Source organism: Solenopsis invicta, chromosome 3 (genome assembly GCF_016802725.1).
Source record: "Solenopsis invicta isolate M01_SB chromosome 3, UNIL_Sinv_3.0, whole genome shotgun sequence".
Classification (NCBI taxonomy): Eukaryota; Metazoa; Arthropoda; class Insecta; order Hymenoptera; family Formicidae; genus Solenopsis; species Solenopsis invicta.
Window position 1 is genome coordinate 18209444 of NC_052666.1, and position 18470 is coordinate 18227913.

Genomic DNA, 18470 nt, shown 5'->3' on the forward strand with positions numbered 1-18470 from the left:
TTTTTTTTTTTGGTTACGGGAGAAGAGGAAAATCTTCGCAAGCCCTTTCTACGACGGTCGACAGCAAGCCAAACTGTCCGGCGGGACGGCCCCTCAGAGAGTGAACTCTGCTGGTACCAACTCCCCCCGACCAGCCGTACTGACCACTGTCGCCCGACGAAGAAGGGAAGACGCCCTGAGGCCCGTTACTTCAGGGTGTGAAGAATTCGATGCGGATACATCGCTACGATTCTAGCCGCATCGCCTACCTCCTAAAAACCTCTCCTTATATGCATCCTCATGGGACTTAATGGACTCTCCCCGGCCAGCAGTACGCTATATCATCGGTATAGAGTCCGTCCCTCATTGTGCTCCACGCGGTGAAAAAACGGGCAGTCCTAGCTATTATTATTATCTTAACCGGCATCTAAGATGGTCCTAACCAAGCGATATTCGACTGTCCTAGTATGCACGTGCTCATGTATGCCTATGCAGTCACGGTATCCCCTCGAAAGGAAGGGAGAAAAACCCATCTGGTTTCAGATCTCATTAAACTAAATGGGATCTGTTTCTAGCGCGGGGCGGTCTTCGACGGCGGGGCTGGATTCCCGCTAACCTCTGTCTGGCCCTCTCAGCCTCTTCCTTGGACGACATGACATCTTCGCAAAAGTCAGTAAAGGCTCTCCATTTTGCTGGGTCTTCTAAGTTTGACGTAAGAATGGTTCCGAGTGTGAAATCTCCACCAAAGATCTCTTCCAGGGCCCTCCTCTGATTGCTCCACTCAATGCAGTCTAATAATGTATGATCCGCCGTGTCAGGATCCTCGCCGCAATGCGCGCAGGTGGGGGATATCGCCCTCCCAATCTTGTGCAGTTACACGTTAAAGCACCCGTGTCCAGTGATCATCTGTGTAACTCTGAAAGATAGCCCAATTTTTTTATCCCTGCCTAACTAATCCCCCAAAATTGGGACTAATTGCTCCCTTATTCTGAGAGCTGGTAGGCGGTCACCCTCCTCCTCTAGTTGTTCCTTCCAGGTGTCAATGGAGGCACTCCTTTCTATGTTACCGATTCCCCTGCGGAGTCTTCCCGTAACAGGGACGCCCTGCTCCCTAAGCGCGCATACCCTTTGATACAACCTAGCGCTTTCGTTGGCCAAGATCTCGATCGGGATCTGCCCCGCCAGAATGGCAGCTCCCTCGTGTGATACCGTTCTATACGCGGAGATTATGCGTAATGCCACATTTCTTTTGAGGCGTCTCATTTGCTCTTTGGAAGCTCTCTTCCTAACGGCATCGGCCCATATCGGAGAAGCGTACAGTATCACTGAGTTAACGACACTCGCATAAACGTGTCTCTTCCTTTCCGCCGGTCCTCTTAAATTAGGCATCAGCCTCATAAGAGATGCGGCCATTCCTTCCGCCTTGGGAATTACCATTGATAGGTGACGTTTAAAGGTCCAGTTCTTGTCTATAACCAGTCCCAAGTATTTCATATGATCTTTCGCTAGTGTCAGATACCCATTGATCCATATGGCACATTCTCTCGGTATTTTCTTGGATCTGCGCGCGAACATGACCACCTCGGATTTTTTCGCTGCTATCGTCAATCCCAGCTCCCGAATTTGTCCGCAGACGTTGGCCACCGCCATCTCGGCTCGCGCTACTGCAGCGTCGGGGGTCTCGTCCGCTGCGATAATCAAAATATCATCTGCATAGCCAATGGTTGTACACATATCTGGTAGTTCCAGTTCTAGAACATCGTTATAGCCAATGTTCCAAAATAGAGGGCCCAACACAGAGCCCTGCGGGACTCCGCACGTTATTGGGTGCCGCTTCACTCGTGCCTGTTCGTTTATATATGTCAAGGTGCGACCTTCGAAGTACCCTCCTGTGATTCTCCGCAGATAACTTGGCAAGCCTTGTGCCTCGAGTGCTCTCAATATTTTTTCCCAAGGTAGAGAATTAAAGGCATTCGCTATGTCCAAACTAATTGCCACTGAGATGCCCTCGACTTCAACTCCCTCTACAATCAGATCCCTTGCCTGCTCAATAGCATTCACTGTTGATCTTCCACTGCGAAAACCATATTGCAGATCGGACAATCCCTCGGATGCCTCGAGATGCGTCATGATCCTGTTGGCTATGACACGTTCAAACAATTTTCCTCCCTCAGCCAGGAGGCATATTGGTCTATACGATGAGGGTTTTCCTTCTGGCTTAACCCCTTTTCTAAGGAGGACCAGGCGGGCCACCTTCCACTCACCAGGGAAAATAGATGCCTTCTTTGAGGCATCTATTAAAGCATTGGCACCATAATCGTAGGAACCATTTTTGCGTGATCTTAATGGCAGTGCCCATTATGCCATCCGGCCCGGGAGCTTTGTTGCTGCCTATTTTCCCTATCGCCTCGGCTACCTCGTTTTCGGTTACGGCCCATTCCTCTTCCCATTCTTCAGGGATCTCTCTCCTGGTCGCTATATTACATTTAGGAGAACCCGCGCAACCTGCGCAACCCGCGCTACCCGCGCAACCCGCGCAAAAAATGTATACAACTTTTACAGAGTAATGAATTTAAAACAATAAGAGTCATTCAATGCAAAGTTGAGATTGACAGGATAGTAAAAACGCGTGGAATGTTGTCTCACACCGGTTACGTGCTTAATAGCAAATATTTATACATAGAAGAAATCTCCTGTGAATCTTACATGAAAATGCAATGGATCGGAACCTATCGTCATGGAAACACTGTGGTATCCGTCTTAAAGGCAAATCAATCGGTCTCACGGCCAGTAACCTTAGGAGGGCACATAGATAACGCAGGAACGTGCCACGGGACTAGTTATTCCGATTCTTTCGGAAGTTGGCTCATTGTGACTGTGCTCGCAACTGTAAAAATCACACTCCAAGATTATGAGGCGACGGTTCAACTCAACTCAAATAGAGTAGTGCTCCGCTCAGGAGTAACCTGCGATTTCAAGTCCACTCAACGTGTAGATCTAGAAGGAGGAAACACTGGGACCCACTCCCCGCGAAGCAATGTGCACTTTCCAATTTCGGGTCACTCTATGACAGATTCGCGAATGTACTAGTGGATGATACCAGCAAAGAATCGCAGGTAGTTTACTCTTTAAATTCTCAAGAGACGATCTTTGCACTGATAATGTGAGGACAATATACACACTGTGGATACACACTTATAAGAACCAAACACCCAAAATTATTGATCTATGAAACAACTCTTGGAAATTCAATATTCGGTAAAGAATATAGTCCGCAAAACCTCGATATTTTTCCTATATAAACTCCAAGTTTTTGTATGTGGAAAAACACATACGCACCCAAGTAAGCAAATTATATCGAAATGTTCTTCAACAACAATGTATCCTCAAACAGAAGATATTAAAAAACGCATTAGCTCTCGCCACTCACGCCCCAGACGCTTTCGCCTACCACATAATGCAAGGGCCAGGGTATATGGCTTTGTTAGCCGGAGAAGTGATACATATAGTAAAATGCGTACCCGTCGAAGTAAAACTTGCTCACACTGGGAAATGCTATGATCAATTACCAGTACTACGAAATAACGAGAGTCTATTCTTAACCCCACAAACTCATATTTTACTGCGTCAAGGGACGCAGGTTACTTGCAACTCACTCGCACCTGCCATGCATCTTCTCGGAAACTCATGGTACAAATTCACACCCAAACCAGTCAAGACACTACCTCCAATAATTATGAAACCCATGACTAAACCAACATGGAAATATATTAGTCCCGGCTCGTTTGCCACGAGCGGGATATTTACAGAAAATGAACTTAAAACGCTTAGAGATCATATAATGTTTCCTGCCGAACGACCAGCTCTGCTTAATACGAGGTGTGATCAAAAAGTAAGGTGACTTTTTATTTTTATAAAAAAATATTCATTTATTCATCCAAAATTATGTTATCCCCTTCAAAATAATCCCCCTCTGATACAATGCACTTGCTTTTTCCAGTCATCAAAACATTTCTGAAATGCACTTTTGGGTATTGCCTTGAGCTCCTCCAACAATGCAGCCTTAATCTCCTCAATCGTCGCAAATCTTCGTCCTTTCATAGGCCTTTTCAATTTTGGGAAGAGGAAAAAGTCGCAGGGGGCCAAGTCTGGTGAATACGGTGGCTGAGGCATGATGATAGTATTGTTTTTGGCCAAAAAACTACTCAGTAGTAACGACGTGTGCGCAGGTGCATTATCATGGTGCAGAATCCATGAATTTTCTTTCCACACTTCCGGACGTTTTTTTCTTATTGATTCACGCAAACGCCGCATAACCTCAAGGTAATACTCCTTGTTTACCGTACGACCTTGTGATCGTGGTGGGAATAGACATGGTGTGCCAGCGTTTCGGAAGTCACGCCCCTTTTGTCATCGAGGTGGTCGTTCGGCAAACAGGCTGGCAACTGCGAAAAACTAAATGTTTTATGATATGAGGTACTACAACTGTTTTCATTGTATCTTTGTCACACCGTATGATATGTGCGTTGTATCCTTGTCTCTCCTTCGTTTTCCACTTCCTAATTTGGAGTTTGGAGTACGCAAAAAATCGAGGAGCTCGTAATTCACAATTTTTTATGTGAAATTTAATAAAAATTCGGTGTATTGTAAAATCGTGTGCAAATAATACAACAGATAATCTCTGAAAAGTAAGTTTCTTCCATTTACCGAAGAATGAAATTATGCGTGAGGGCTGACTTCGAAATATCAGGGAGGTTGATATATTAATAAATATATATAATATTAATAAATATTTATCATAAATATTTTTTATAAATATTATAGAAATATTTTATACATATTTTATATATATGACGGAAAAAGATTATAAAAATCTTTATCAAAAATATTGTTAAAATATTTTCTAAAATATTGGTCGCGACTTAGATGTATGACCGCTTCGGAAAGCGGTCCTAAAAAAATTCCTAAGAATGAAATTTCCTTTCCAAAAAAAATTCCTAAGAATGGAATTTCTTTTGCGAAAATTGTTTTTTAAAATATAGAAATATTGTTTTACTCATTGGGATTATGTGGTGTAATATAATATTTATGCGGATATTTCGAACATTTTCAAAATAATTATCATAAATCATAAATATTTTTGGAACATTTATGATAAATATTTATGATCAGTCCAATTTACGGCCATAAAAACATTTATTAAATGTTTTGATAAATGTTTATAAAATATTAAAATAAATATTATAAATATTTAGTAAATATTTTATAAATATTTTATGCTATCTGGGAAATCATTATTTGAGATTGACATATCATTTTGATAGAAATAATATGCGATGTGAATACACAAACGTTTGTTTGAGTATAAGACTGTTATATTAAAATGTATTGAATGTAGATATTATTAAAATGTATTATTAAAATGTATTATTAAAATGAATTAAAATGTATATAACATACAGATTTTGACATTTTCAGAAGTCTATTCTTGTACTGTATATAAAAGTTTTTTTTTTCATATTAATAAAAGTCGTTTATTATTATTCTTTATTATATTGTTTTTCTTTTATTATTATGCATCCTTTATACATTTTATTTCATTATCTTAAATATTGCATTTGTTAAGTAAAATTGACCAGAAACAATCAATCATGGTCGGTACTAAATCAGGAGATTGTGAAACTAGCTCTTATAAATTGTAATAACATTACGATACTCTAATTATGATAAAAAAAAGTTTATTTAAAGGTCTGTGTCCGCGATGCTACCGATGCTATCGATCCGAGTTCTCAGATCGAAAAGTGTGTAGCCAATCAACTTTTAGCTTTTACGGAAAAGCGGCAAGCTGATTGATTTATACAGTTCAGTTATAACAACTTTACGGAGTTAAACAAGGTTGGTTAACCTGTTTGCCGAACGAACAGAAAATAAGCGAGAGGGGTGAGAATTAGAGAGAGACGCTCGAAACGCCGGCACCATGGCTAGCATGCTATTAGCGCTATCGTGTCGTTTTATCCTTATTCTACGTCTAATGATCGATAAAGATAGAATGACGGAATAGCGCCGATAGCACGCTTCCCGAACGCAGCCCATGTCTATTCCCACCACGCAGTCCCGGCATTCTCTTCCACAGTACCAACGTGTTGCAAAAAGACTTTCAAACGGCAGATGATTTGCTGGTATACATGCACTGACATGCATCAGCCAGTATAAACTAGTCGGTGCATGTGCAGCAAAATGTTTTATATTTTTTGAGTATTTTTATGTTTTGAAGCAGATGTAAATAACTATATAAAAATTTACACACTGTACGTGATGTTGTGATTAAAGCAGTTTTGCATTAAAAGCAATTGTACAATAGCCTAAATGTAATGGTTATAAGTGGTTGTAAATGTAAGTATTGCAAAGCGCTGTTTTCATATCCATCAATATTAATTATATTTAACCTTGTTATATAAGTAGGAAGTTAAACTGAGATTGAAGTTAATTAGTATTGATTGAAATAGACACATAAATAGAAATACAATTACTCCTTATAACCACTTACAATTCTATAATTGCTGTTGTATTAGAACAACTCTAATAGCTGTGCAACAGTTTGTAGGTTAAACTTTTGAAGCTCAGTTTCACTGAATTTATTTATATAATTTATATTTTCTTTAAAATAAGAGTTTGCCAATTGTTATCAAAAGTTACATACAACATGCTGCAAAGGTTAAATCGTATGACAAACTGCAACAGAATTCTTCAAAGAGCTGTTCTACATAAAAATGTTTATCCAGCACGTAAGGTACAGGACAAGATTATATTAACATATAGTAGAACTAGCTGTACAATTAAGTATTAATAAGTTGGAATATTGTTTTCAGAGTGAAAATAGTGTGCAAATTGTTAGGAAAGTAACAATAATGTCACCATTTACTGTGATGGGGATTTGGGGAGTCACAAAAAACAATAGTCAAGATGAATACAAAACCCAAATTGCAACAAAGGAACTTCTTACTAAAGCAGATACGCTTTTTGATCAGGGAGATTATAGAGGTATATACAATCTTCTATCAAACTACAAGGTAATTAAATTTTCTGAATTATACATTGAAATATATTCTACAAAAGTATCAAACAAATTCAAAAAAATTAAAATTTTTAGGAAATAAATGCTTTTCATCTTTAAATGATTATCCATTTATTCTATAAATATGGTAATTTTTCTTGGAACATATAATAGATATACTGATGAAGTTTATAGGTTTTGATTAATATTTTCAGAATTCAATTAAGAGAAAAAAAAATACAAAATTCTGGATCTGTTTAATTCTTATGAAAGTTTTACATTTACTTATATATTCTATAATATTTTTTTATTTATCTTTGCTTATTGTAGAACTGTAGTATATAATTAATATAATATATATTGAAATCAAGATTGTAAGTAGTTGATGTAGTTGGGATATAGTTGGCATGTGCAACATAGCTTTGTCTGAATGTATGATCGTGCTAATTCTAAAAAACAAAATATATTTAGTTGCTATGTAATGATACTTTTTTCAACTGCATTATTTATTTGTCACTGTGATTCACTTCACATCTTTAATCTCTCTCGTTGAAATAACATGTGTAATTCTTTGTTCACTAATTCAATAAAGTTTGTAATTTGAGACTAATGACTAATTCATTTACATAATTAAACTGACACTTATCATACTAATAACAATAAAAATAAAGAATATAAAGACAAAATATTTAAAATGTAAGTTATTTACAAAATTTTACAAATTACTCTTAACAAAAACGTCCTTTTATATAACTGTTTGTATAAATATAATTTTTTCTCCATACATATAATAAGTACAAGAATAATGATTTAGGTTTTAGGATTAATATTTTGAAAAATCTATTTAAAAAAGAAAATAAAAACCTCTAGACGTGTCTGATTCTTGCTGGAATAAAATTGTTTACAATGTGACACTAATGATAAAGAATGATTTGACTCCATAATTTAAATTTTTATAATACATTTTTTTAACTTGAGAAATTCTTCTAATTATATATGCTATATCTGTATAACTTTTATATTATGTAGGATAATAAAGATGTTGAAATCTTGTGGCGTTTAAGTAGAGCCATTTATAAAATGTCTGAAATGGCCAGTGATGTTGAAGGACAAAAGTTAATTTATGAAGGATATGACTTGCTGTGTATGGCTCTTGAGATTCAAGAAGATCATTATGCTGTGCATAAATGGATGTCTATATTTCTTAATAGTAAAAGTATTCTGGAAGGTACAAAGACACTTATAAAAGAATCGTACAACATTAAGAAACATATGCTGGTAAGATATTTGACAAATAATTAATTTAGTTATGAATATTAATTCATAATTAAAATAATGAGATATTGTATTTTATAAATAATGTAAAAAAAAAATTAAAATACTTGTGTGCTACACACATCATAATAATTTGACGTAATGTTAAATTATTTATTATTTTATTATTGTTGTAGAGAGCATTGGAATTAAAACCTGGTGATGCAACGTTGCTTTACATGATTGGATGCTGGTGCTACGAGGTTGCAAGTATGCCATGGTATCAACGAAAAATAGCATCTATCGTATTTGCAGAACCACCAACTTCGTCTTTGGAAGAATCGTTGTCGTATCTTGAAAATGCTGAGAAAAATGATCCAAATTTTTATAGTCGCAATCTTCTGATGTTAGGAAAGACATATTTAAAATTGAATCGTAAGGAAGATGCGATAAAATATTTGAAAAAAGCCGCTGAATTTCCTGCAAAGGATGATGAGGACCAAAGAACAAAACAAGAAGCACAAAAGATATTAAATAGTATTTAAAAACAGGGCATAGGGCACAAAAGATATTAAATAGTATTTAAAAACAGGGGTAGATAAATATCTTCAAATTGTATTTTTTATATTAAAAAATATTATTTAGTAGATATTTTTATATCATTATTTAAGAGGTAAATTTAATGTATAATATTCTTACGACACACTAGAATGATTATATGCTAAACTACATTATAATTTTATACTTATATAATTGATAAGATTATTATGTATTATAATAATATATACTAAATTTACTTTTTAAATAATAATGACATCTATGCTTACTATATTTTTTATATTTTTACTGGTTATGGAGTATAAGAATATATTTTGTAATAATTTATGAAAAGTTAATAAATGTTATCAGTGATTACATTAATATTCATTCTACTATATTATTTTACTATAATTAATTATACATAAGTTAAAGAAATTGTTACAGAGTCATGAAATTATTTTAATTGATTAAAAACACTAAATTTTATTCCTCTCAGGTAAAAATACTGGAGAAAGTAGTAATAAATTAATTTATATAAATACATTTTTTATCAAAATAGATAAATTTCACTTTTATAACATTAATTTTTTATCATTTTTTTAACTTTAGTAATTGACCTTTCAAAGTTTTATTAAAGATTAATGTGTCATTAAGAAAATGAAATTTATCTATTAACGATAATGTTATTAACAATATAATTTAAAATTTAAATTTTTATATAATTTAAAACATTAGATTGAATTTATATATAAATACAAAGATTGAGGGGTTAAAAAGATAGATTCAAAATCAAAAAGAGGAATCATTAAAATTAAATAATTAGGTTTTGTATTTTATTTTATTAAAATTTATATAATTTTTTTATATTTCTTTAGTTTAAGAGAAATAATTATTTTATTAATAATATTGTTTAATCCAGTAAATTGAATTGAGTCGAACAAATTTCCCGCCTTCCTTGGGAGAACTAGTGCGCACTCAGGCTGTGTTCCGTTTTTACTGGCAGTACTGAAAATTTATAGTTCACGTCACATATACTATACATTTTCAATTTACGCAGCAAACTTCGTCGTAATTTTTCTTTCAACTTAATAGAACAATCCTGATGAAAAAAGTGTAATTTGTTTTTGTTGTAATTTCTGACGAAGATTTACATTACGTATTTGAAATGTACATAATTTAATATATTATTCTTATCAAATTCTTATCAAAATGTACATTAATATATTACGTATTAAATATATATAATTTCTTAGCAACAGACTGTTAGATGAATTTTTTTTCAATATTTCACAAATGTTCTAGTAAATAAGTACGATTAATTCCCAGTGAGCATTATTGAGAGGAAGAGTTCTTTAAGAGTACTTTTTAAAGGTTTTATTAATTTTTTTTTTAAATGATATCAATGATTTCTCTAATTTGATAAATTAATTTTATTAGCCATTAATTTAGTTTAGTTAAAAAAATATATTAACTTATAAAACCCTGTTTTTATTACATACATGTGCATGTAATTATTCACTTGTTATTGTTCAACCGTTTTTCTGCTCCTTGCAAGGAATTTAATTTGTTTGTTAATTCACTTTTTTTAAGCTTCTTCTTTCTCATGTAGTGCATGAATTTTTTTTTACAAGATTATTTATATTAAAAATATCTATTATTTTTGTTTATTATACTTGTAATGCCCTTGCAGTTTTTGTTTTTTTTTTGCTATAAAATAAAAGTCATTAAAAGTTTCTTATATTTTATTATGTGTATATTTTGGATTGATAAAATTATTTAGAACACGGGCATCGTCAAAAATGTTGATAAAAATATATTTATTTTGTCGCTTTGTATTAAAATACATCGAATAATTATATTTTATCAACATTTTTGATGAGGCTCGTGTATTCTAATATAATTATCTTTTTTAATTAGGTAGCCAATTTTCACGTTGTTATAAAAATAAACAAAATTATTTGATTCGTAACCAACTTGAAGTGAAGGTAAAGGTTTTAAATTTCTTGTTCGATCTTCATAAAACTAGGTACAAAACTCCAAAGTTATTAAATTTTTATTATTTAAAATCTGGTAATGTTGCACAGCTATCAAATTATTTCGATACGTCTGTAACGATATTTGCATCGAATATAATCGTTAAAGCCAAGTCACAGAATCACCTGCAGTAACGATTATCGATAGCGCAAGCGACAATTGTCGATAGCTAACGATACCGATAATCATCGATAAGAAGTTAGAGAATCCCAGCATGACTCGCAAAACGAATGGTCTTTCTACCCATGGGCATGATGTAAGAAGAAAGGTGAAACAAGTAACCAGATGCGCAGTAGACCATACTCTAGACCAATCAGAACTGGGTCCAAATTTTGAGATTCAATATGGCTACGGCTCCGGTACTGGGACGTATTTATACTTGCATTTATACGTGAATCGGAGATAATCGGTGAATCGAAGAAATTCAAAGCTACTTAAAAAAAGAAGAATGTGAAGGTAAGGTTGAGACTTTGTACATTAATAAAAATTGTGATAATTGTTATTTCAAATTTTGTAAACTTGAATTAGAAGAAATTTGGAAAGTTATAAGAATGAGCTTATGTGTATGGCTAAATTGTTGTATTTCATGTTTATAACAACAGTGTTTATTGCAACAGTGATTTTTGTTAAAGATAATAAATTTCAAGTATTTTTACATTTTTATATTTATTTTTTTTAACAGCATCTACATTTTAAGTATGTGTGACTACATATGATTGTTTCGTATTTAAATTGCGCGGATATATTTGGACCCAAATTTCATTGGCTCATCACATCGAGCCACGCCTCTTACCGCGCATCGAGCCGCCGACGATGCGCGTTGTTTCACCTTGTTTTTTACATCATGCCCATGGGGGTCGATCATGAAACTTTTTCCTTAAGGCGGAAACGTGAAAAGTGAAAAATTTCTTCATTAACTTCAATGGTAAAAATGTTCACTTTTCACGTTTCAGCCCTAGGGAAAAAGTTTCATGATTGACCCCATGATGTAAGAAGAAAGGTGAAACAAGTAACCAGATGCGCTATGGACCATACTCTAGACCAATCAGAAGTGAGTCCAAATTTTGAGATTCAATATGGCTACGGCTCCGGTACTGGGGCGTATTTATACTTGTATTTATACGTGAATCGGAAATAATCGGTGAATCGGAGAAATTCAAAGCTACTTAAAAAAGGAAGAACGTGAAGGTAAAGTTGAGACTTTGTACATTAATGAAAATTGTGATAATTGTTATTTCAAATTTTTTAAACTTGAATTAGAAAAAATTTGGAAAATTATAAGAATGAGCTTATGTGTTTGGCTAAATTGTTGTATTTTATGTTTATAATAACAGTGTTTATTGAAACAGTAATTTGTGTTAAAGATAATAAATTTCAAGTATTTTTACATTTTTATATTTATTTTTTTTAACATTTTAAGTACGTGTGACTACATATCATTGTTTCGTATTCAAATTGCGCGGATATATTTGGACCCAAATTTCATTGGCTCACCACATCGAGCCACGCCTCTTACCGCGCATCGAGCCGCCGACGATGCGCGTTGTTTCACCTCGTTTCTTACATCACGTTTCTACCATGATGGTACGGTTCACTCGACTGATTACACGGCAATGGCGGTTATTTTAATGTTTATCAACATTCTTGACATTCTTCCACGCTCACAAATTCACTGAAATATACAAGCTGCTCGATCGCGTTCGTAAATTGTTATCGTCGTTTATAACCAGTGTTCTTCATAAAACACTCCACTTCGGTGAGTCGAACATTCTGTGGCGTGTCACATGCCGCAATATCTCATCTTACGATATATCTCGCCCTCTTCCCTTTTCCCAACGCAACAATGATAAATTGGACAACGTGGTCTAAATAATGTATCATCTTATGCGTTATTATGCGTTTCTTTAAATTTTTTTTCTTTCTTATAAGATTTTTTTCTCGCATGTGCTCGACGATCAACAATCCGCAGCATTTTTTGCGTTATAATTCTCGCTCTTACCGTTTGTTCGGTATGTGCCGAAAAACGCTTACATGGCACGTTAGTAAGGTACATATCCGTAAATGGAGACTGGCATGAAATATTTGAAGCCGGATAATTTTAAACGTTTTTATCTGTTTGTCGTTAACATTGATAATAAGTACTTATTGATACACACACACAAATATAACAATAAATATTATATAACAATTTATTTTTTTCTATCAAAATAAATTACAAATATGTTATTGGACACTATCGGTCCAATAACATATTTATAATTTATTTTTATTTAATTCTGTTGATAAATTGTTATCAATACATTACCAAAATAGTATAGTGCATCAATAGCTGTGTCCAGCAAAAAAAGCAGTTTTGCAACTATTGTAACATTCTTATGATTGGTTTATACATTCAGATTCAGCCAGAACTAAAGACAAGGAACAATTGTATAAAAGAATAACGGTTGCAAAGCTGCTCTTTTTGCTTTACGCAGCCAATGATTCAGATCATGTTTCACAACTAAATTTTATGGAAGCGTTCCGTTTGATTGATCACGTTGCGATTGACCACAGCTGTTCATAGCGGCTGATGCCCAGTTTTTCCACTGTTCAAGCACTGTGAGTGGTTGATGGTTAATCTGAACATGGTCAACGACTCCCATCCAGATTCTATTGTATCAACTTAATATTAACTTTCTGTTTTCAAATATATAAAAACTTATTACATGTTCACAAATGCAACTTATTACATTTAAAAATCTGTAACTTTAATTATATTTAAGTATACAATTTATTTATATTAATATAATACAAGCATTTGCATTGAAACAAGTGCTTAATGTCATTGTTATATAATTAAAACATATTCTCTGAAAAACTCGCAAGTATAAAACAATTATACATCTGTAATAAAGAGATATCTAATGTTGAAAATGAAAACATTTGTTAACAAATTATGTTTGGCTGGAATAAATTGAAGTTTGTAATAAATTGATATATAACTGTGAAAAATAACAAGTTGAATACAGATGCAATTTATGTATGTTGCAGGGATACAACAGGTTTTATTTCATTGTTTTTCAACTATTATTCTACTACACAGGCAAGTTTAATTACATATCTTCAAAAGCTCTGAACGTCTATTTATGTATGTGTATCTATATATTTACCTATATATTATGGTTTTATTTTGACTATTCATATGTTCAGTATCTTACAAGGTTAAGTAATTTATAATCACAAAATTTACAAAAATAATAAAGAAATTTTGATAAACATTGATACAAACACATGAATGATATGATTTATATTTGCACTTATTATTATTATTATATGTCCTCCATAAGATACTCGCATGAGCTTTTATCTCGCACTCTATTAATATAATAAACTATATAACAGTTTTAGCTAATACTTTAAAAGACATAAATTGCGTATAAACATAGTGCAAAAGTCACATTATAATAAAATAACATTCTAATTACTTAAATAACTTAAAATCAACAAAGGTGTAAGTACAAAAAAATAGACAATATAATAAAGCTAAAAATTGCACTACTTTTCCATATTCCTAGTTTATCTATCATATACAAACTCTTCAAGAAATATCAAATAATTTGTATCGCTTCATGTCTCATAGCTATCTCTTTTATTGGGAGGATTAGCTCTTATAGGTGTATTTCTATTTGCAGGTTATTATTTTAAAGATGTTATTCTTGAACAAGCATTTGATAATAAATTCCTATATTCTTTAGGAGTTATTGCAATATTGTTTACTTCCTTTTTCTCAGCGAAGTTTGAGAATTTTGGGCATTTTTTATAATAAGTCGTTAGAAAAATCTTATTGTAGAAAAGCTCCTTTGATTATGAATATTTCAATATCATTATTAATATTAGGATGTATTTTCTCTGGATGGTACAGATATAATAGTTTATCTCTTACTACATCTAAATATTTTAATAATAGTATCTTGTTTAGTAATGTGTATGAAGTAGATAAAATGATCAATTCTATCCCTTTAGTATTTGGTATTATAGGCCTTGTCCGCATAGGGCAACAAAACACACGGGAACTTCCGACCGTGACTTAAAATCTTATTAAATAATTTTGCTCTTTTGTGTACCCTTCTTCTTGTAGCTTCTTCTTCAAGCTTGCTGCACGCCCGGCTTCTCTAAATGTAAAATACGCATGACTAAGCTCTTTATTGTGACTTGATATCCCATTTGCTGAAAGCTCTCTGTTGCAATTAGGATTAATAATCTCTCTCTTTCTGTCTCTCTCTTTACCTCTCTTTGCTCCTTTGTCTCGTTACATCGCCGTCGAAAATTATTACGCAACCGAAAAAATCCGCGCAGCTTTGACATAGATGTACTTATGAGAATTTTATGACTTGATAAATGCTTTTCATTTATATGGCTTTTAGTGATACTAATATCAATTTGAGATAGCTTCGATTCGCATCGATAATTGCAATACGGTAAGAGAGTAAAAAGCATCTATTATACTTGTGAATTGACGTCAACATTTTAAGTAATGTAAAAATATCTGTAAAACGTTTCCGAGCTTTTAATGTTTTTTTTAACAATTTTTATTATTTTTAATGTGTTTGCTCCTTTTCAAATTGAAAGAGTAATAACATTTCGTGTAATTCGATTCTCCATTACTTAGTCATGTTCTAAGAAGCTAGTACGGCGGCGGGCAGAATGAGCTCGGCGCTCAAGCCTAAGCTTCATTAAGAACTTACTCGGCCGTCCAATGGTCGTGTTTGTCGCTGAAGTTTCGAGCGACGTTGGGTAAGGGTCTAATACATGTTTACACATGAGACGACGACTTTATGTCGTTGTACCGCCATTTACGTTATCCGACGTGGTGGCCGCTCACATTACGTTGTAAGCCGGCGTTCTTTAAAATTTAATTACGCGGCCGCGGCCGACTTTGAATGAATCTCCCGTGAACTTCGAGTAGGTGTGGCGCTCTTATTACGGGTCTTAGGAACGCCTAAGAACTTTCATTATGTAAGATTTTTTATCGGCTTAGAAAAAGAAACGGTGGGGGGGGGGGGAGAAATGAAAGAGAGAGAAAGAGAAAGACGGAAAAATTAAGTTGTGCGACGCCGTTAAGTACGCTAAGTATCCGTAAGGAAAAATGGAGTAAGAGCCGCATCACAGTTTTCCCGAAATCCTTAACAAGCACCGCGAAAAAGGCTGAGAGCCCGAAGTGCCCGATAAATTACGCTCACGTTCCGAAATTCTCGTGCTCGACGTCGCGCGAGCCGCAAGAATGGAACGATTAATGAGCGCGCTACGTTCCACGCTCTCTCGAAGTCTTTGCACGAATACCGTGAGAACCACGCAGACGATGCAATTCAATAAAACTGTCGTTTACGTATACGTGAACGGCGTGTCGATACCGCCGATAGTATCCTGGAGATACATTGATCACCCTTTTCGGCCTCTCGCGTCATCATTCCGTCGAATAAAGGGCGAAAACTCCGTTCTCGTCTACCTGACTCGACTCACATTTCACTTATTAAAAAGTCGACATTGAATTTTATTGTGACAGAAACTTTCTAAGATTTCAAACCACTTAATTGTAACCACTTTTTAAAAATTATTTTAGAGATTGATATGTTTTAGAAGTAGTTATAAGACCCCAGATACGTTGCCCTTGGGCGCAAACGTGTAGGAACTGGATATCGTGGCTGCAGCTAGTGAGTGCCACCACTACGAACAATGATTATTTTTCATTGTTTGTAGCAGTTTTATTTCCGGGTTTTCTTTGTGAGACTTATTGAGATTTTTGCGTTGTATAAATACCCGCGAGCGCATCCACGATGACGTAGTTGAAATTGCTCGATAGCTATCCCCCAAAGGAAATTTTCATGCGCGAAACTCTTTTCCAGTAATTGAGTCAATATTTTCTCCCTGACGTTGAAAGAGTTTTAATTGCCTTGTCTAGTGCACCTGAAATTGATAGCGACAAAGACCGGATTGGCAATCGTACGAGTGAAAAATCTTTAATTTTAATAGATCGTTTTTTAACAGATTTTGTAACTATTTAGAGCAAGCCGATTTTAATATATTTGTGAAAAAAGTGATGTTTCTATATATTTATTATATATCAATATTGACTATAACACATGCGAAATTAAGGGTAATATTTAATTAAATATACAATAATATGGAGAAGAAAGAGTTTGTTAATAATAATTAAATCTAGATAATAGTTACTAAACTCTAGTAAAATAATTTTAATTAAATGTTTCAATATATAATAATATATATTTATATATGTATACGTCCGAATATTTAATAAAGGATAACGGTACTTCCCTAACATTTTATATTTTTTATTTCTTTCAGAACATAACCCAAGACATTTGACACAAATATGACACAAAAACCAACAAAATTTTAATTGGACAATAAAAATTATTATTATATTGGAGCTGAAGTATCCAAGTATTTAAATTTAACTAATGACTATATCCAGGCCTGTATAAGCGACAAATTAATAAACAAGAACGACAAGTTATAATTGACAAAGGCTAAAAAATTACAAAATTACCTACAGCTAAGATTATACTATTACGTGCAAACGAGATAGATGAGATTTTTAGTGGTCAAGGCGACAAATATAAAGAAGACACTTCGGAGTTAACTAATTTGGAACAAAGTAATTTGGAAACTTTGCCAAATTTATTATAGATTTATACGCGGTTGAAAAATTTAAACAATTTATACATGTGAAACATTAATTTATAATATATTTTACAGAACTAACAGCAGACCAAAAAAATGGGTTAAGCAATAAGGTAATTTAAATTATTTTATAATTTTATAAGTGGACTAATATATTCATAAAATTTTTTTTAACAGATGAAAATTATGTCCGATTTATTAGAAAATTTAACCCAAGACTTCGAGAATCACAAAAAGTCCACGCAAGAAGAAATTGCACAACTTAAAAAACAAATAAAAAAATTAAGTAATAAGTCACATTAAGATGATTATAAGTATATATATATAGGCAAATAACATTAAGATGATTATAAATATATATAGGCACAACCATTCTTATACTGCGCCGCCAATAAGCCACGCATTGGCTGAAAAGTATTGTTTATTATATTTCATTTGTATTATACATTTATGTTTTAATCACAAATTTAAATTATGTTTCTAAAATGTTTGTTTTTATTGAAAAATAATTTGTATATAATTTTTATGTTTATATAAGTATAATGAATATAAATAATAAATATAATGAATAAATATAATAAAAATAAACCATTTTTACTAATTATAAAAGAGCAAACATAAAATGACTTATATAATAGTGATTTAGCCTTCTTTTAAGTTGTAGCAAATTGGATATTACATATATTGGATATTACAACCCGCGTAACCCGCGCAACCCACGCAACTTGGGCAATTTTTTAAATAATAATGACATCTATGCTTACTATATTTTTTATATTTTTACTGGTTATGGAGTATAAGAATATATTTTATAATAATTTATGAAAAGTTAATAAATGTTATCAGTGATTACATTAATATTCATTCTACTATATTATTTTACTATAATTAATTCTACATAAGTTAAAGAAATTGTTACAGAGTCATG

At 33.2% G+C, this 18470-nt stretch overlaps 1 protein-coding gene and 1 long non-coding RNA gene across 5 annotated transcripts; both read left to right on the plus strand.

The window, feature by feature from the left end:
* The first annotated feature begins 5942 nt into the window (after positions 1-5942).
* LOC105193026 (regulator of microtubule dynamics protein 1) lies at positions 5943-8876 on the plus strand. Of its 3 annotated transcripts, none has more exons than XM_011157342.3 (5): positions 5943-6372; positions 6672-6769; positions 6849-7049; positions 8063-8311; positions 8485-8876. In XM_011157342.3, the coding sequence occupies exons 1-5, from the start codon at positions 6351-6353 to the stop codon at positions 8830-8832; spliced, it is 918 nt and encodes a 305-aa protein (XP_011155644.1). In that variant the 5' UTR covers positions 5943-6350; the 3' UTR covers positions 8833-8876. The 3 variants fall into 3 exon arrangements, with proteins under 3 accessions (XP_011155644.1, XP_011155646.1, XP_011155645.1); XM_011157344.3 differs by having other exon boundaries at positions 6649-6769; positions 8485-8832; XM_011157343.3 differs by having other exon boundaries at positions 5944-6372; positions 6577-6769; positions 8485-8832.
* A 3526-nt stretch (positions 8877-12402) lies between these two features.
* LOC105193027 lies at positions 12403-17902 on the plus strand. 2 transcript variants are annotated; one of them, XR_005574312.1, is made up of 4 exons: positions 12403-12617; positions 17204-17516; positions 17618-17655; positions 17720-17902. It is a non-coding gene; the product is annotated as an uncharacterized LOC105193027 (long non-coding RNA). The 2 variants fall into 2 exon arrangements; XR_850568.3 differs by lacking the exon at positions 12403-12617 and adding an exon at positions 13967-15634.
* The last annotated feature ends 568 nt before the right edge of the window (positions 17903-18470 follow it).